The sequence below is a fragment of the Phocoena sinus genome, chromosome 14, assembly GCF_008692025.1.
Source record: "Phocoena sinus isolate mPhoSin1 chromosome 14, mPhoSin1.pri, whole genome shotgun sequence".
Classification (NCBI taxonomy): Eukaryota; Metazoa; Chordata; class Mammalia; order Artiodactyla; family Phocoenidae; genus Phocoena; species Phocoena sinus.
Window position 1 is genome coordinate 58,870,454 of NC_045776.1, and position 20,615 is coordinate 58,891,068.

The 20,615-nt window shown below is 45.7% G+C and overlaps 1 protein-coding gene across 5 annotated transcripts in view; it reads left to right on the top strand.

Moving 5' to 3' along the window:
* Window positions 1-20,615, top strand: part of PTPRM (protein tyrosine phosphatase receptor type M) — a 765,589-nt gene that overhangs the window by 674,145 nt on the left and 70,829 nt on the right. For all 5 annotated transcript variants that reach the window (XM_032602620.1, XM_032602624.1, XM_032602619.1 and 2 more), the window contains 2 exons: window positions 3,964-4,040; window positions 7,549-7,585. In XM_032602620.1, coding sequence (XP_032458511.1) covers window positions 3,964-4,040; window positions 7,549-7,585 — 114 coding nt within the window. The remainder of the gene's footprint in view (window positions 1-3,963; window positions 4,041-7,548; window positions 7,586-20,615) is intronic.

Sequence of the window (20,615 nt, forward strand, 5' to 3'; positions counted from 1 at the left end):
AACACCTCGTAGGCCTCATCTCAATAATTCCCAAACATACCTACTCAGCACACTTTATAAAGTATGGCAGTTGTCCTCAAGGAGCAGGCCATATAGTCACTGCCTCTCCTTCATCGTGGAAGGGAACGAGCCCCTCTCAGGAGGAGACCAGCAGAAGGGACCCCACGGGCTATGAGACAGCAGGTCCTCGAGGTGCCCTTCCCACCTTGAAAGTACTGCTTCCTAGGAGCCCAGGGCTCGAGTGGAATGTGAGGAGGTATCCTACAAGGAGGCGTGGAGAAAGTGGGCTCTTCGTTTTTTTTAATTTTGGTAACACACACACAACATAGAACTTAGCATCTTAACCATTCTTAAGTGTACCGTTCAGTGACATTAGGTTTCTTCTGCACCCATGAAACAAGAGCTCACTCTTCCCCACCATCCCAGCGCTTGCCAACCACTATCCCACTTGCTGCTTCCACGGATTTGACCACTCCAGATGCTTCACATAAGTGGGATCATACAGTATTTGCCCTTTTGTGTCTGGCTTATTTCACCGAGCGTATTATTCTCAAGGTGGACTCTTATATTTTTAAAGTGTGAAATATAGGTACAGAAAAGGGTATAATACATCCATATATGGGTTAATACATTGTTGTAAAGCAAACACTCGTAAAAGCACTAACCAAGTCCACAACCGGACCGTGGCCGGCACCCAGGGAAGCCCCGGTGAGCCTCGCCTGAACACAACTTGCCCTTCTTCCGCCATATTCATTAGGCTAGAGAAGAGGTCATCCTTGGTGCCCATAGCTGTGTGTTGGGCAGCATCGCTGCTGGGCTGTGAGAGGAGCCCTGCGGGTGGGCACTGTGACCCTCATGAAGGACCCTTGTGGGGATGTTCGGAGTGGACACTACGTGGTCTCTGACCACAAGGGGTCATACATAGTATTGTAGAATCAGCTTTAAAATACAGAAAGAGCATACAAATAAAGAGAAATAAAAACAATCCAGTCTACATAGGAAATAGGCTTCATATGTGTCTTACAGGTTTATATGTCATGCGGGAAGTGGAGCAATTAAATTTGGAGAAATAATATGTAAGTGAGTGGTGTCCTTAGGGGGTCAGTAGTTCCAGTAAGAGCCAGTTTTCCATTTCTTTGTAAATTCATTCCATGGCATATCCTGATTTAGATTATCTACTTCTCTGTCTGTATCTATAAACCTGCATAGATTGATCTGTCTATATCTATTTATCTGTCTAGATAACTAGATCTGGTGATAGACCTGCTGGTAAATTCTCCTTGAACCAGTTGTAACATCTTCCTGCTTCCTTCATTAACTAAATAAAAATCTTTGACATTTGTTGCTCTTAAAAAAGAAATGGAGAAATAGCAGTGAAGTTAAAAAGAAAAAACAGCTCTGTGGGGGGTTAGCTGATTGACTAGTAGAAGGTGTTGGGGAAATTCTTTATTTCAAAGGCTCTGTTGATGGGAGATGAGAGTGCAGCCTCGTCTGAGATCGAAGTCCCTTATGAGAACATTCCAGAACCACTTGAGAGGCCCAGTGGTGGTAGATCGCGGGGACCTGGTGGCATTCTTCCTGAGGTTCTCAGGGATATAAAGCATGAAAGAGGAGGGATTCTGACAAGGAGCACAACAGATCCTGAGGTAGCCTTGCGTCTAAAGATTAGGAGGCTCGAATGTGGTGCCTGCCTTTTAAAGCACAGCCCAGGGAAAGTCAGGGAGAACAGGGAGTGAACCTAACCTCCTTCAGAGGAGCCGACTGAAAGCCCAGTGTGTGCAGAAGAGCCGTGGTTCGATTCTGTTGTAGCATCTTTCATTTGGGAAGCTCAAATGGCTTTACCCGCAGAGCCGCTTCGAGCTCCCTCTGCGGTAGCCGTGTGTGCACTGGCTCTGCCAGCACGTGCGAAAGTGGTGACAATCCACACGTCCCAGCGCCCCAAGAACCCACCCCCCCACGACACGGGCAAACTCTGGACAGGGGCCTCTGGTGTTAGGCAAAATGGATTCTAGGAAACTAGTTCTTGGAGCAGGTCACCACGGGGAAAATTCCTGCCTGCCCGTGGGTCCCGGGTTGCTCTTGTCGGTTCGGGCAGCCAGTGTAAAGATGGTGAGAAGCAAAGCACGAGTGTGTGTCACCCAGCACGTGGTGATAACAACAGCTGGCATTATCCATCACTCGCTGTACACCGGGCTCTCTGCTCATCTCTTCCTGTGTGTTATGTTCACGCTCACCGTAACCCCATGGGGAGGCACTGTGAATCCCCATTTTGCAGCTCAGGAAAGGAAAGCCCAGAGAGATGAAGCAACTCGCCGAAATCACAAGTGAGGGGTTCCAACCGGCACCCCTGTCCCCAGAGCCCACACGCGGGACCTCTGCCCGCACATGTTCTCCCTGAGCAGAGCAGGGAGACACGGCTCCCTCCAGGCTTCGCCCGTGTCCCACCCACTTTATCCCCACTCTCCGGGTAAATGTACTGAGCCCAGGCTAATCGTAAGGCACAGACAGGAAACGATATGACCGTCTGTCCGGAACTGGAGTGAGAAGCCCCATCAATGAAGGAGAGTTAGAAGCTCGACACGGATCTCCCTCTAGCCCCACTGTTGGACACAGAACATTCCTCCAAGGAGGGCTGAACCAGAGGGATCAGCTGAAATGCTGGCTCTCACTCAGCACGTCAAGCCAAGGAACGGGTTCAGATCGACAGTTCGTCCAGTGACCTTGGGTCAGACGGTCTGTCACCTGCAGGCTCCCTGGCTCTTGCCTCAGTCTGGGGGTATCATTTCTCACCCACTAACCCAAATGAAATGTCGGCAGTTTAGAGGCAGGAGCTCCCACTGCCCTGCGTCAGGGGAAGAGTGGTTTGCAAAGTGCTCTCCCCAGACCACCTCTCAGAGACCACACTCCTTCCCCCTCAGAGCAGCTGGCCTTTATCTGCCAAATATTGGGTTTGGGTGTAAGCTTTCATTGGAAGAAAGGGCTCCTCTGCTTCAAAGAACATTCATTTAGGAAAACAATTTTTAAAGGATGTATTTAAAAAAAAAAAAAAGTTCACTTTTGACTCATTTAAAAGATATTTGGGGGAAATTCTGCAATGTTCCAGACTCTGATATAGGGGTCAGGGGTAGGACAGTGAGCAAAACAGGAAAATCCATGCCCTTATAGAGGTTTTAGCACTTTCCTTTTTATAATTTAGATTTCAAGGAAATTATTGAGATGTCTCAGTAGCATTTATGGAGAAAATTTTCCATTCAGAAAAAATGTTTACTGTAGCTAGTTGGACCGCCATCATGACCCCTATACAGTACTTGGTGTGTGTCAGCAGTCTGTGTTTTTGTTTAATTATTTAAACAGCCCAGTGTGAGGCAGGCGCTGTCATCCCTCCTTCAGGTGAGTGGCCGAGGCTTGGTGGTGTAGCTGAGTGGCCTGGGGTCACGTGGCTGATGGGGACAGACTTGCTCCACCAGCCGATGCCCTCAGGGCAGGGGGAGAGAACTCTGGGTCAATGACTGAGGTTAGAACCATGTCCACATCTCCTGGGAGGCTGGGCCGTGGTTTATAACCATCATTTGTCAAGGTGGATGTCACAGGCAACCTTCAGAATCTCAGGGCTCACATGTGATTTAGTGAAGTTGTTGAACTTCCAGTCCAAGAAATCAAGAAATCATTCCACTGTGATTCACAGGACTCTAGGTCAAAGTTTCAAACCTCTGCCAATGCTTCACATCTGTAAATGATCAAAGAATAAGTTAATGAGATTTCCTGTAAAACGCAAAGGATTATAAAAACCCTTCCCTGTCTTAAGAGCAAGAATGTAGGCGTGTAGTATTTGATTCTTCGTTTATCTTTAAAGCAGTGTGGATGTGGAATACCTCTCTGTAATGTGCTAAACATGGTGGGGCTCTGAGCAGCCTGACAGATAGCTCTTGTTAATTGCTGTTTTTCTTTTTTTTCCTTTTGCAGATGATCATTCCCGGGTGAGGCTGCAGACCATAGAAGGAGACAACAACTCAGACTATATCAATGGAAATTATATCGATGTATGTATCTTGAAACTGTCAGTAAACCCGTGTGTTCTGACACATAGCACCCCGTGTGTCTGCTCTAAGATGCGTGGACACAGGCTGGTCCAACCCTGGGAGCAAACACATGCCCTGTCCCATACACGCAGAACTTGATGGTGGAGACATGTCAGCCTCGGGCTGGTGAGCTCCCCGTGACGTTCCCTGCCTCCTTTGCCATCCCACGCTTCTGTGGACTAAGAAAATGGTATTTCCATTTTTTTGTCAACAGCTTGGATTATTTGACACTTAAAAAAGTCTGCTTGCATATTAATAGGACAAAACTCTCTAATTCCTAATTTGATGATTTACCATCTCTTGTCATCACAGCACTTTCAAGTTGCCTTCAAAGTCATCTGCAGCTGTTAGCCGGGACCTCTGATGCGTGCAAGACGTGTCATTAAATATGTAGGCTGCTTAATTATTGAAGCCTGCTCCTTTGTTCATTCTGCATCATGTTAACTTAATGTCTTCCATTAGAATAAATTCTTTGGGAGACAGCATGTTTTCACTTGAAAGAATGAATGAAATCAAAAGTGTAGACTGAAAATCAAGGGAAAGTTGCTGTTACCTCCAAGGCCCAAGTTTACATTAAACAGATCTCAGTTTCCAAGGCATCCTCTGTGCTTGGACTTCATACTGTTTCTTAATCCATCAGTACTTCCTTGCACAAGTTTTATTCAGATATGTGGATTGCTTTCTTGTCTTGGTTGAGTATTACTAAAAATACTAGCATTACAATCTCTAAGAGTTATCTAAAAATGACTACAAGAATGTTATGTGTAGTGCTTCTTGGGAGGGTTTGGCATTTGGGGGTTATAGATTTGAGGGCTGACGGAGGATTATTTGAAGACTAATTCGTATCTCAGTCTTCAAACAAAGACCCCTAGACCCTACATTTGATAATGACCAAAAACATATCCAATGCAAGGTAGAAGTTTTTATTAAAGCAAAGTTTCCTCCAAACGCACATTACACTTATTACTTTATGTGGGAACTATTTAGGGAGTGCCTCACAGGAGTACTCAGAGGTACCCAAGACCTTGTACCTTCTCCCTGAGGCCTCACAACTTAGGAGCTGAAGTAAGAAACGTCTTCACTCTGACACTCGTTCCCTGGGGAGAGTCCAAGAGAACCCTGTTCACACCACAGTCCCAGCTCCCACAGCCCTCTGGGTCCTTGAGCAGAGGGACAGTGTCCCGGTCCTGCTGTACCCCTGCCCCTGACACAGGCCTCAGATGCTGTTAAGTCCTCAGCATCTGCTAAACCACCCTCTGAGGAGTGGCTCTGATCAGATCAGGCTTTGTCCTGGAGGCCATTTGAACTAAGCTCTAAAGAATGGCTGGGTAGAGACACAGAGGAGGGAGGACCTAAAAGTAATGAAAATGCCAGATTCATTTGTTCTCGTTTTAACAGAGAAAAGAGAATTCAGGGCCCCTTTTCACTTAGTCAGTGAGATTTTATTGAGCACCTATTACAGGTCAGTAACTGTTTGAGGCACTGGTGTTGTAACTGTGCACAGTTCAAGCCAAAACCAAAAAGAAAGCTCTGACATAACGGACCTGATGATCTAACCAGGAGGAAGAGCCCACAAATGAAACAAGTCGGTTAAGTCTCTCTGGTGTCGTAGTCGGTAGGAGAAACACAGTGGCGGTGGAGTGTCAACTCCACCGAGAAAGTGGGGGTCTGGGCCGGGGGGATATCTGGGGGCTGAGCCTCCAGGCCGAGAGGCAGCCCAGGAAAAGGCCTGGCTGTGGAGCATGCCCGGCAGCTGTGGAGGAGTGAGGGATCTGGAAGCCGGGAGGAGGACGAACTGTAGGTCGGCGGGGGGGTCAAAGCGAGGAGGCCCGCTAGGTGGCTGAGGGTGGCCTGGCCCGGGGCAGGCGGCCAGAGGGAGGGAGGCGGGAGGATCCTGGGTCTGGGCTGAGGTGGAGGCTGGGGAAGGAGGGGCCCTCATGCCTTCAGGAGGTGGGGTCACTGTTATCTGCACAGGACTGTGGTGGAGCGGACTCAGAGTGGGGAGGAAATGAGGAGCTGGGTTTATATGCGTTCAACTTTAAATGTGCGTCAGACGTCTGAGGGGAGGTGAGTCGGCACTGGTTCGCCCCAGGGTTTCAGGGCAGAGGCGCGGCAGGAGGTGAGGATGCAGGGCTCCCAGGACACCGGGTGCCGACGGCCATGAGGCTGGAGGAGCTCGTCAGGGGAGTAGACAGAGGAGAGTCCAGACACAGGGCGTCCCAGCATCGCCACCAGGGAAAGCAGGAGGGGATGAAGGAATGAAGAGCGGGATCTGCGGCCAGGCAGGGAGAAAGCCAGAGCGTCACATCCGGAGGCCAACGAAGAAGGCATTTCGGGGGTTCAGTTGTGTTCATGCTGCTGGCAGGTCAAGTAGGGGAGGCCTGGGAACTGCCATTGTGCTCGGCATCAGAGGTCTCCGTGGACCGTGCCAGCCCCCATCTCCCAGCACCTTGCAGACTGACACATACGGTGCTGAGTCCCACCAGGTCTTGCTGCGTGGAGCTTACCAGCTGGCAGGAAATGACTGATCATCTGAATAACCCTCCTTAATATCTGTCATGACTCTATGTCAGACACCTGCAGCAGGCCAGCTGTACAAAAGAATGTGTTTGCTTTGGTTGTTCACTCTTGTAGACTTGCTTTTAAGGGCAAAAAGATGTAACAGATATGCATCTAAGTGGTCTGAGAAATTGGTATTTCCTCTCCAAGTATCTTTATTCTCTTTTTCAGCTGGCTTTGGGCATAGTATTTTGGGTCATCTCAGGGGACAGAAAGGGGAAGTATTAAGGTCCGTGGTGATATTATATGTTACCTGTGTGTCATTTTCTCTAAATTGGCTTTATCTTTCCCAGATATCGATCCCATGATGTCCCTTGTTTCCTTCTTGCTTTGGTCCCAGTTTTCATCTTTCCCCCTTCTAGTAGGGTCATGATAAAAGGAAGGGGTCTTGCAGAACTTCTACCTCTTTAAATTCCTGGTCCTTGCTACAGCATCATGTCTTGGTATTAGCGGTGTTTAAAAATGGTGTTTGGTATTACTATTGATATAACTGCCTATATTGATGTAACAGGATATGCGTTAAAGCTTTGTCACATTGCCAATAACATCCCAAACACAGATGAAATCCTGTTGCACATTCCTAGCCGGCTTACACTTTAATCAGAGTTGTGGTCATGTTATTTCAGAAAATCCATAAGTTGTTAGTGTTTTCTGCTCATCCATCATCTCGTAGCCTGTGTGTGATTAAGTTACTCACCCAATCCCCGCCGTGCAGGCATCAGGACTGTTATATTTGATGCACCTTGGCTTATTAAGAGGTGCTCAGTGGTCCCAGGTCTGGTCATGTAACTTTCAAACGATGCAGCTATTGGTATTTGTAGGTGCATCATTTTGGCAAACTTAGCATGTGATTTCTATGCTGCTTATTGATTTTTCAGTTTGTCAAATATTCTTTCTCATTTATTTTTAGGGTTATCATCGACCCAATCATTATATTGCTACGCAAGGTAAGTTGATTCCAGCTTTGATGTCTTTCTCTGGTTGTTTGCCCGCTCTGTCATTTCACACCCAGCCCACCCTCCCTAGGAGCTCTGTCGCACAGTGCTGTAGCCCCGTCGATTGCAGTGTTAGCCATCAACACATGCACCCTGGTTTCCCATCAGAGGTCCTGATGATGTAATCATTCGGTTAGAACTTCATGTTGAGATCATTAGAAGAAATGTATTCATCAGTTAATTATTGAATTAACTCTGTCTGCCTTAGCAATTAATCTGACATTTGCAAAAATTGATATATAGATATTCCTTGAATAAATAGGTACTGGATAAAGACCTGAGCTGGTCACTGCTGGGAATGCAAGCCGAATCCAGCAAGCACCCGTCTCACATTGGTGTGGGTCAGTGGAGAGGACATTTGCACATGCAGTATCACTTAAAACCTTGTGTGCAAGGTACAGATAACAGGTTAGGGAAACTCGGACAAGAAAGAGGTGGGATGATTCAAAAACAGCTTTGTGGCAGAGGTGAGCTTGCGGGGAGAAAACATCTAATTGAGAGAGACATCACGAGCAAAGATCTGAAAGCAGCGAGTCAGTGCTCCTGGGTAGAAAGCAGTTCGTGGCTCACTTTGGCTAAAGGAAACAGAAGGAAAGTCAGAGGAACGTGTTGGGGAAGTTCATGGCGTGGTTTTGTTCTTTTTTAAATTTATTTTATTCAGCTATAGTTGTTTACAGCGTTGTGTTAATTTCTGCTATTGAATCACAAAGTGATTCAATTGTACATATATATACATGGCGTGGTTTTTGTACCCCACCAGCGATGGGGCGGGTCATCTGTAGAGGGTGAGGATCGTGGGAGATCTGAGGATTTCAGGAAGAGGCATTGTCAGGGATGAGTCGGTGAGTCAATACAAGGTGAACCAAAGAAGTGCTGGGAAGCAGAGAGGACCTGCCAGGGTTGAAGAGTTAGGGATGAATAGAGAATACGTTCTCTCCCTTTTATTATTTTATCATCGTTTCTGGTAATGCATCATATCCCAGAAACAGGAACAGGGAAATCCAAAGGATGCAACCTGCCAACATTTGGGGGTTGGCCGGGGGTTGCCCAAGAGCAAGTCAAAGGAGCAAGGGAATCAAGGATGACAAGGAATCATGGATGGAAAAGTCTCAGCTTGGAGGCGGGTAGGTCAGAGGTGTCCAGTGCGCCACGAGGAGAAGGAAGGCGCTAAAGGATTGAGGCCAAGTTCAGTGAACGAGTCACGAGGTAGAAGAGGCGGTCGTAGCCAGAGACCAGAATCCCAACACTTAGAGCAGCAGCAGCCGGTAGAACTTCCTGCGTTGGTGGAAATCTTCTCTGTCTGTGCCAGCCAGCATGGTAGCCGCTAGTCATTCGTGGTCACTGTTACTCAAAATGTATGCACTGCGGGACTTCCCTGGTGGCGCAGTGGTTGAGAGTCTGCCTGCCGATGCAGGGGACACGGGTTCGTGACCCGGTCTGGGAGGATCCCACGTGCCGCGGAGCGGCTGGGCCCGTGAACCATGGCCGCTGAGCCTGCGCGTCCGGAGCCTGTGCTCCGCAACGAGAGAGGCCACAACAGTGAGAGGCCCGTGTACTGCAAAAAAAAAAAAAAAAGTATGCCCTGTGAATGAGGAACTGAATTTGAAGTTTTAATGTTGACTTAAAGAGCTACATTTGGCTTTTCCCCACTGGTGGTGTTGGGCACCAGAGCTCTGGGGTGGACAAACTCTGGGTGTAGCCAAAATGGAGCCTTACCCTCAATCCCCACGGCCACAGCAAAAGCCTGGTGGCACCACTCGTAGGGTCCAGTCTTATGTCACCACTTACAGATTCTACACCCAGGTCCAGTGTGTTTCCTTCCCTGGAATGACGTCAGTAAAGTCTCCTTCCAAGGTCGCCTTGCAGTCAGAAGAAACACTGCACAGACAGTGCCCGGTGTGAGCCTGGCACAAGGCAGGCCCTTGTTAGGAGGTGCTAAGGGCTTCAGAGAGCAAGTGCCCAGCTTGTCTCACATCTAGACAGAACGAGGACGTGTTTCCAGACCTCTGAGTCCAACCCTGGGAGCTTCCAAACCGAACTAACCAATGCCTGTGGAGGAACCATCACTAGTGCTTCACATGAATCCGCAAGGCTTTCAGAATGCCCCCAAGTCAGGGTCATAACAGCTCTGATTTAATACACCTGATGATTATTTGAAATTTGCAGTTTTTACAAATTTACATGAAAATTTTATTGCAAAATATACAGAACGCTCCAGAGTTCTTGATTAGCAGCCCACGTTTTCATAGAAAGTATGAGCAAAAAATTAAATCTGATTCAAATTTTCACAGTTTTCACCGTAGATTCACGTGACTCAACAGCCAGCAGAAGTAGAGATTGAAACCCGCAAAGCCCTACATGGGTCCCCTCCCTTCGTTCATTCTCTCTGCCCCTCTGTCCCCGAGGGAGGTCACCATACCTAACTGCTTAGCAGTCGTCCTTGGCCGCCTTCAACCTCTCAAGCATTCATGAGCAAATATACTTGTAGGCAGCTGAGAAGTAGCAAATGTAATGTTTGTAGGAGACCACCACGGTGCCTTTAGCAGAGAAGGGTACCCCGCTCGCTGTTCACCAAGCGTGGCCCTTTCCTCGGTGCTGGGTGGGCTACAGATTGGACTCCACGACCAGGCAGTCCTTCCATCGCTATTATTGGTGCAGCAGGAGGAGGAAGGAGTGAGCAGATTTTTAATCTAATATGCAGTCCAGACAGTACCCATCATGTTATGAGTCATACCTTCAGACCGTGACGTGCAGACTGGTAAGTCAGAACGTCTTTCCTAGCGTGTGCCGCAAGCGCAGTGTAACTGGTGGCCTCGGGTTGCCGGTAATAAAGATTCCTGCTCGTCTGCAGTAATTGACCTGGGCAAGGTAAATAGAACATGCTCGTGGGTAGCTTTCATTAAAAACACAAAAACCACAAAAAGCTGATGCTCAAAGTCCAGCAAAAAGGGTGATGAAGTCTTAACAGGCAGGTGCAGTTTTTGAATCCCTCCTTTGCTCTTTTTTTTTCGTCTCTATTTTGCACTGAGATGAGTCTTTAAAATCACTTCACAGCAGGAACCCCTGAAACTACATGAATCGTCTATTTCCCTGACAACTGGTTTTATCCCCAAGAGTTGGAAATCACATAGATTTCTAGCAAGTCCCTTCAATGCAGAGGGCGTGTCATGAATTTATCCCTTCAGCCTCTCCCCCTCCCTCAACTTTATTGATTTTTTTCCACCAGTAACTGACTTTGACCTTTGATGAGAATGGTAATGTTCCTGCAAATTGAAGGGACCGCATTCAAGCCAGATCGGTGGCTTTTTGGGTGTGTTCTTCCCGTCTCCCCACCCTTTCATTGTTTTCCATCTGGCAGCTAATATACTGATGATCCGGTATGCACTTCATCACATCTACCTGGCCAGCCATTAATACAAGTATAACACTCAGCACTTAACCACTTGGCGTGCCAGGGATCAGAGGAGAGGAACTCACGTCCGTGGCTGCTTTGTCCACACAAAGAGCCGGGGCAGAGCTGGGATTTCAAAAGCTGGTTCATGGAGAGAGGCAGTACACAGGCAGGTAGGGTCACCCAGAACGGATCGTAATCCTCCAAGACGATTCGGGAGAATGCCTGCCAGCCACGTGGTGCGAGAACGAGAAGCGTTCTCTTCATTGTTGTTTACGTTTATTTTTCAAACTGACTTCAAGGGTCCTGCTTCAGAGAACTCAGGAAAAGACAGTGTGAGGCAGTTGTGGAAGAAATGGCTGTAAGTCTGGGATGGACATGGCTGTCCAGCACCCCATCCCTCTGCCTCACTTCCAAGCTCATCTGTGGGCTGGAGATGCACAGAAGCACGGGGAGATCCTACCTAGAGGATAGGAAATCCGGGGGAGCACATCGCAGTCACGGGGTAGGGCACCCGTGCTTGGCCGGGTTTCAGAGGAGCCGGACGGAGGGTAGAGGGGGAGGCAGGTCTTCATCCAGAGGATGGGCCGAGTGGTAGGGCACCCAAGGTCCAGGAGGAGCACAGCCCCTGGCAGTGGGCAGGAGGGAGACCGCCTGAGGGGGAAGGGTCTTCATCCACGGCATCTTAGGTCTTCTGGGTTGCTTCTTGAAATGGATCGTCTCTCAGGACAAATTCACACAGACACACAATTTTACACAGAAGTTCAGGCATTCTCCAGCTTACTAAAATCCAGCCTGAAAGATCTATACCCCCTAGATTAAGACCCCTGAATTAGAGGGGTTAAGAACAAAGAACTGACAGGTAAAGTGAGGACACATTAAAAGGCTTTGAATAAGGAGCGTTATTTAATGAAAGGCAGGGAGGGAAAAAGGAAGGATGTTTCTACGCCTTGTGGTGGTGAAAACAGTGCTTTAAGAAGATTAATTAGTGTGGAATTATCCTGGAGAGAAAAACCTGCAAACAAAGATAACAGGGAGTAACCACAAGAAAATTTGGGATAGAAATGAATGACTCAGACAACAGGAATGGCAGGAGGCAGTTGTAGTTTTTATTTTACTCAACAATCCAGGTTTCATACAACTAAAGTATGTTTTCTAATATTAAATATGTTCTAGTGTCAAAACTGTTGATTTTTAAGTGTGATTCCTTCTCATTTAAGAAAAAAATGGTAGATACATTTTCTTTCTGTATTCGTACTTTGGGTTTATATAGTACTTTCCTTTCTGAAACTTGGCATTTTTCTTTGTCCATCATTCAGTAAATATTAAGTGCCTTTTATGTACTAGGCTTTGTGCTGTAACTAATTTAATGTATTTTCTGTCCTCTGACCATTTAAGATATTACTCGTCTCATTTCATAAATAGATTTGAGGCCCATGGGGAGAACTAACACGTAGCTGAGTGCCTGTGCCTTGCATCAGGGCTCTGCAAGCATCTCTCTAGTGTCTGGTGGGGCAGGAAAGTGGGCCTCATGAAGCTCACCCCCCAAAATCACGTGGTGAATCTTTTACAAAATGAGTCTAGGATCCAACCTCTTCCTCCTAAGTTGTGATGCATCTCAAAAAGCAAATTTTCTATGATACGTTCATCCCTGAAAATGCTTCTTAATTAAAATTGTCTTAAATGTCCTGAAATACGACACTGAGCGTTTGGAGTCGCCTTGTTCCCAGCTGGGCATCTGGAAGACACCCTAGTCCAGGGCTTAGCTGATCCAAGGAGTTAATGCTGATGGTAACAAAGAGACTCTGCATGGCAAGATCAAGGACGAGCTCAGAACTCTAGATGGGTGGCCAACCCTGTCGAATTAGCACAATTCAGAAAAAAAGAAACGGTAAAGTGGGTGTCGGGGCACCTATACTCAAGGAGAGTAAATTATATGGATTTTAACAATCTAGAATTTAAAAGATGTTCATCTTTCCCGCCCAGAGACTCTGAACGCTCAGTGTCACATCTCAGGACTCCAAGTCATAGACCCAGGAACTGAGAGAGACTTACTGTCCATCGGACAGAACTGCCCTCAGCCTGGCAAGGGTAGTCTGTGTCTCAGGCCAGCCAGAGAGGAAGATGCTTCAGCAGAAGGCTGCTTCATGGCCTGGCATCCGCAGAAGGGCCACAGGGTTCATCCAGCGATCCACAAGCGTCTACTCACGGCCTGGTGGAGGGCGGGCACGAAGCAGATGCCCAGTGGGACGGCAGGAGCGCGGGAGGGAGTGAAGGGATGAGCAGATGCGTGAATGGGGAGCTGCCACGTGCCCAGCACCAACCAGGCAGTAGAATACTCCATCCAAGCCAAACGGCACCTCCGCTGGCCTGACACGGTGTCTACTGACCTGGATGGATTTTTAGCTCCAGTATCTGTGACTGTGTCTGTTCTAAGTTAAGGGCTGGTCACCTCCTGTTCTCGTGAACACTTTTTCTTTCAACATGTCAGTAAATCAAGGCACTGTTTTTGGAGACTGTCCACTTTGTCGAAGTCACTTTGCTTAGCTCCACGCTGACTCTGCTCATGCATATGTGGCCCCCCAACTACACCTTAGATAGTCAGTCTTATTTGTCCATAATTATAAGCTGTTACTAATATGGAAAAGAGAAACCTAAAGCAAATTTCCTCCAGAGACTGAGCTAGGGGCAGACTCTTACATGAAAATAATAAAAACGTGGGGTGTGAAGGTTTACAGTGGAAATACCTCCTATCCTCCACTACTGCAAAACAGTTGGAACTTTGCTACAGTGACTCCATTCTGTTTACTTTTCATTTGTGTTTCTTCTGCATTTCATCCACATACCCTGTGTGGCATGAACATTGTTAATAAGGATTTTCAGAAAGATGAATATGGGTTAAATTTTCCCAGGCGTCTGAAGCAGTAATTACCAGTACCTAGAAGCGCACGCTGCTTCCCTCAGCAAGTTGAGACTTGCCAGAGGGTCAGTGCAAGTTCTACACACTCTGTAAAGAGCTTTTGTCTCCTGGGTTCTGACCTCCAGGTGGAGATGAGCACTTGAAATTATTTCTCAGTAGAATTGAAAGGAAACATTTTTTTAAATCAAAAGCTAAGCCCTCAGTAAACAACTTTTGTTCTTATACCTTCCTCCAAGCACCAGCTCTGCACACACGTCAGGTACAAATTCTCCATTAGCGGCTATTGTTCTTCCTGGCTAAGCTGTTCCCGCATTGTCAGTGGGTTGTAGGTTATGATTGGATTCACTTATCATATCCTATTAGAGGTTGATTTAAAAGTATTGCCCGGTATACTGGAGTATGCTCTAGTTTCCAAACTTAAATAGGGAGGCTTTGAGGAAGTGTGATTTATACCTAGAGAAACAGTGACCTCTGAGGAGGTCTAGGTATTCCCGACACCCAGGGCCAAGGTCTCCATGCAGGGCCCACCTTCATCTTACTCTCCATCTGCAGGTCTCCAAGGGAAAATGAACAGTTTCAAAAAAACAGCTTATCCACAAACTTCCTTTAAAACAATAGTTTTTCTTCACCAGATTAATTTCAAAAGTTACTGGCCAATTAGCCAAAAGGTCGGATCACAGACATGGCTCAGCCCTGTGCTCTTAATAAACTCTCTCATTAGAAGGGAGAACGTTTAAAGTCAGCTTGCATATTAAAAGATGAAACCAAAAATAGATCATGTTAGGTACCATCCTTCAGGGTTGTCACAGATGCTATGGCAGAAACATATCCCTCAAGGAACAGAACCTAAGTTGATACAGAATAATTTGAAGACAAATGCTGTCTCACAGGTACTGGGTCCTCAACTGCCTGGAAACAAATGCTTTTTAAATCTTTCAGAGTAATTTAGAAGTGTTCCTGATTTGAAGTAGAAAAATGATAGCATCTTTTAGAGATGGTAGAAACTTTAAAAAACCTTTAAGTCCAACTCTCTTGTTTTGTAATTGAAACGGTTGAAACTTAAAGCACAAATAGATTTAAGTGACTCTCATCATGTCAGTTCAAATGAGTCACGATTGCAAAAGGATTTGCGAACTGTACGGGTGAACATTCGTATTTGAATAGTGCGTACGCCGTGTTCAACTTAGGGGGAGCATCGTGTGTTTCCAGCCCCCTAAGGGGCCTTGGTTAACAGTGAGGAAAACGTAGGAGGTCACATCTTTCTTCCAGGTTCCGTCCTGAAAGGACAGAGCTGTAACTCACCCCCCAGGTGCTTTCTCTGGGGCTTGCCTACCCCGGCCTTCACCCCTCTTTGCAAAGCCAAGCTGTTCCTTTCAGGCATAGTTCATCGAAAATTGAAGCAATATTTCTGTGCATCTACCAAGTGCCTGCTAAGTGCAGGGTTGGGAATAGAGCATGGCTCGGGAATTACACAGTGTGCCATGTATATAAGCAACCAATGTTACCAATCTGTGAGTTTACAGCAACGTCAGATTTGGGCAGTATTTTAGCTGTTTCTCTCTCCCAGCCCTAAACCATTGAGCAGGTGGAGAAGTGAGGCCTGATTTTGCCCTAGAACCACACTCTTCCTGCGTCTCGGGACCAGGGTCCTTTATCGCCCATCGATACGGTTTTGGACAAGTTTCTCAAGGCAGCAAACTTGAGGAAGTTTCTAGCCACTGCAAGTTCTTTTTCTCGCCTTCTCACTTAAAGGGATGCTTCTGGAGATTTCCCAGTGCCGTCGAAAACTTGAGATTGCCTGCACTCCGCCGTGCCTAGGGTGTCAGCTTACCTCTACGTTATTAATTTATCACATTCATTCTCTTTTTCTTAAATAAAAATGGATCCCACTTGTGTACTGAAAAAAAGCTTAATTAAAGAAGTTAGTAATGCAAGCTTTTATTTCTCTGGCAGTGGCCCCTGAAACATGTGGAGGTTTTCCCCTTCTCACTTTGCTTCTCCTTGACAGAAGGCAGGCAGATCCTTTGGGTCACCCAACCCCTCCACTCTGAAGCCTGCCATTCTTTCTTTTCTCCTTGATGGCCTTCTCTCCGTGCCCCTCTTTAGAGCGTGAACAAGCACTCAGGATGAGTGCACGAGGGTTCTCTTTGGAGACAGGCCTGATGGATGCTCTGTGACTCCGCCAGCAAGAGGCTCTTGTAATGTGAACATTTGTCATGTTCCTCCCTCCCGAGGCTGCAGACGCTTTCTCATCCGCCTTCTCGCAGCTCTTCGCGCGGTATCTCCATCAAGCCTGTCGCGGGGATCAGGGACCAGTGGGAATGCATCTCGTCTCTGGATCTGAGATTGGACCCTTGCCACACGCTGCCCACCACCCTGCCGTTGTCTTCTATACACAAGTTCCTCTTTGGAGGCCTCATCTTTGCTGCCACTCACATATGACTTACCTGCCTTTAGCCTTGAGTTTCCACGTCAAGAATAATAGCAGCCTTTGCATTCCCATTCACAGGGGCACCACTGCAAGCTGCAAGTGTTTATATAACTGCTAGGGTGGCGTGATTCTAGAGGAGGGCTGAGTATAGTCCGAAAGGAACAAAATCCAAGTAACGGTTCATTTAGGTAGATGGGGCTTCCAGAAATGCTTTGGAACATTCTAGTCCTGCCAGGAGTCACCCTGTTACTGGTTCTGTTCACAAATATTCCTTTGCTTAGGCAACATGGTCACAATCAAATCTTTGAAACCTAAAGATTTTATTTGGCCGTAAAATTGCTTCCATATACAAATATGTTTTATGTCAGTAACTAGGACAAGGCTTTTTCCCCTGCAAGAGGCAGTAGAGCAGAGTGGTTAGTTAGAGTGTAGACACTGAAGTTACACTGCTGAGGCTCAGATTCCAGCTCTGCCAGCAACCTCTCAGTAAGTATTAGCTAAAATTCTTATCATTATTCCATTGATTCCGAAAACACATCGCTCAAAGCGCATAGGTAGTCAGGCTTTAACCCAAGTATAGCGTATGCTCATGTCATTTTCATAAAAGCTCATACATTCTACACCTGTTAGTGCTTCTTCCAGGATGTACCAAAGGGAACCACTTACATTTTCACCAGCATCCTGCATGCCCCTCCAGACTACAAAAATTATCGTCGCTGTTGTTGACTTTTAAACAAACGTGGGTTGCAAAGACCATAAGCTAACTCATCAACTGCAGGAAGCATATTTTCCTTCAGTTTTTGAAGTCTTGCAGACATTGACCGTCTCTGATAGCAGCAAAGAACACCAACGTGGAGTCCTGAGGCCTCTCTGATGCATCCTTAGAGTCAGACTACGTGTAAGTGAAAACAGCTTAATTCCAAAGACCAGACAAGTCCCTTCCCAAGAGGCTTCTTCCAAACCAATTTCTGATATAAGAATCGCACAAGGATGCTTTGGAGAGGAGCTTTGGAAGGCCAGGAAACCACTGGAGGAGAAAATGGGGCTGAGCAATGATCTGGGAAAGAGAATAATGATGACAGAGGAGCAGAGGGGGAAATCAGAGGGAGACAAAGGGCAAGACGTGTGCTCTTGGCCCGTTTCTGCAGCCTGTCTGTGTTGGGTGGGGCTGGACTGTTTGTGTATCAGAAATTATTTTAAGGCTTCCATGGGTGATCTTGTAGACTTTTATTTTGAAATGATTCAAAATAAATTGATTCGGGCTTCCCTGGTGGCGCAGCGGTTGAGAGTCCGCCTGCCGATGCAGGGGACACGAGTTCGTGCCCCGGTCCAGGAAGATCCCACATGCCGCAGAGCGGCTGGGCCCGTGAGCCATGGCCGCTGGGGCTGCGCGTCCGGAGCCTGTGCTCCGCAACGGGAGAGACCACAACAGTGAGAGGCCCGCGTACCACAAAAAATAAATTAATTAATTAATAATAAATAAAAATAAATTGATTTTAACACATGTAGCTTTTGCTTAAGAAAAAAGAAAACCTCTAAAAATATTATGACAAAGTTAGGTCTCAAAGCCACTATTTTCATTTAGTTTCTTCTTTTAAGGTCTTAAAATAATGGGTGAGGGAAAGGAAGAAGGTATCCAGAATACTTGAGTCATTTTGTTTTGAGTTTACTGTTTTTAAAAAGGTGCTTCTTGGGCTTCCCTGGTGGCGCAGTGGTTGAGAGTTCGCCTGCTGATGCAGGGGACACGGGTTCGTGCCCCGGTGCGGGAAGATCGGCTGGGCCCGTGAGCCATGGCCGCTAAGCCTGCGTTTCTGGAGCCTGTGCTCCGCAACGGGAGAGGCCACAACAGTGAGAGGCCCGCGTACCACAAAAAAAAAAAAAAGGTGCTTCTTTATGTTTTTACCGTTGACTTGAGACATAGTTAAGAGTGGTGTGGAAATGCACAAACTTCTCCTTGTAAAGATAAATTAAGGAAAACCACAATAAAAATTATGAAGGCTATAAAAATGTATAACAGAAGAAGAATTATAATAATGACCAATCAACATAGGATGAACTCATATTGGAATTAAGATACTAGAAAATACAAATATAAAAAATGGGAAGGTGACGATGAAATACGAAGTTTCTGGTATCTCTTAGGAAGAAAGTGGCTATTGATTAAATTTATCTTTATTAACACATTAAATAATACCTACTATTTTATTGTTTTTAAGTATTTTATAATTATTTTTAGTGAATAAGATGAAAGTCAGATTATTAATCAAAAAAGAGCCAAGAGTTGAGGGGTTATGACTGATACTACAGACAGAGGTTTCCCAAGCTGTTTTAGATTTTATAGTAGCCTGTCCATTAGTGTTTGGTTTATACCGATTTTCTCGTAATTAAATCTGACATGACCTTTTGGTGTCCAATCAGGATTTCATATGTTCTAGTAATGCACCTGGAAACTGACATCCCATGACACTAATTATCTAGAGAAAGCCATGAATGTTTGCACAGTTCATGTTGGCACACTTTCTTATTTCAGTCTGAAAGGAGAATTTTAGGGGATGGTATGAGTGAGGTGTAAACATCACCACGTGGATGGTGTGTCCTAGAGGAAGTGGATGCACACACAGTGGATGCCTAGTTTTTTCAGATATAAGAGGAGCGCCTTGTGAGCCAATTTAGGAGAAACAGGGTACTCAGCAAGTTCCTGCTCACCAATCAACTATACTTCAATTTAAAAAAGGAAAAGAAGTAGAAAAGTTAAAAAAAAAAAAAAAAGACTCAGGCAGTGGGTAAACCTACTCCAGTATAAGAAGGGATTTGTCATTGCGTGAGAACCATGGAAATGTAGTAACCAAAAAAGAAAAAACCCACTGTTTAATGTCATTAATTAAGTCATCACTTACGACCCTACTTCTTTTTTTTTTTAAATATCTTTATTGGAGTATAATTGCTTTACAATGGTGTATTAGTTTCTGCTTTAAAACAAAGTGAATCAGCTATACATATACACATATCCCCATATCTCCACCCTCTTGCATCTCCCTCCCACCCTCCCTATCCCACCCCTCTAGGTGGTCACAAAGCACCAAGCTGACATCCCTGTGCTATGTGGCTGCTTCCCACTAGCTATCTATTTTACGTTTGGTAATGTATATATGTCCATGCCATTCTCTCACTTCGTCCTATCTTACCCTTCCCCCTCCCCGTGTCCTCAAGTCCATGCTCTACGTCTGCGTCTTTATTCTATTCCTGTCCTGCCCCTAGGCTCTTCAGAACCTTTTATTTTTCTTAGATTCCATATATATGTGTTAGCATACAGTATTTGTTTTTCTCTTTCTGACTTACTTCACTCTGCATGAAAAACTCTAGGTACATCCACCTCATTATAAATGACTCAATTTCATTTCTTTTCATGGCTGAGTAATATTCGATTGCATATATGTGCCACATCTTCTTTATCCATTCATCTGTCGATGGACACTTAGGTTGCTTCCATGTCCTGGCTATTGTAAATAGAGCTGCAATGAACATTTTGGTACATGACTCTTTTTGAAATTATGGTTTTCTCAAGGTATATGCGCAGTAGTGGGATTGCTGGGTCGTATGGTAGTTCTATTTTTAGTTTTTTAAGGAACCTCCATACTGTTCCGTAGTGGCTGTATCAATTTACATTCCCACCAACAGTGCAAAAGCGTTCCTTTTTTCCACACCCTCTCCAGCATTTATTGTTTGTAGATTTTTTGATGGTGGCCATTCTGACTGGTGTGAGGTGATACCTCATTGTAGTTTTGATTTGCATTTCTCTAATGATTAGTGATGTTGAGCATTCTTTCATGCGTTTGTTGCCTATCTGTATATCTTCTTTGGAGAAATGTCTATTTAGGTATAACCCTACTTCTAATAAGGCATTATTTCATTATAGCTTCAATGCCAATCTTTTCTTCTTTTACTAAATTAAAATTAAAATTCCATTGGACTGGTCACTAAATTAAATTTCCACTGGTGAACATTCTAACCCTGTAATGCTGGACATAAAGGGTGTTTCACATGAGAGCTGTCCTTAGAAAATGCTGCCAGTTATATTTTTGAATTTAGGTTAAATAAAGTATTCCCAAGTTTTCCCCATCACAGAACAATTTCTCAGTGTTTGCTTCTAAATCTTTAGTTGATTTTTATTGTTTCTTTCAAATGGTAATCGGGGGGGGGGATATTCTTAACAATTCAGGAAAATAAGCAAATTTCATCC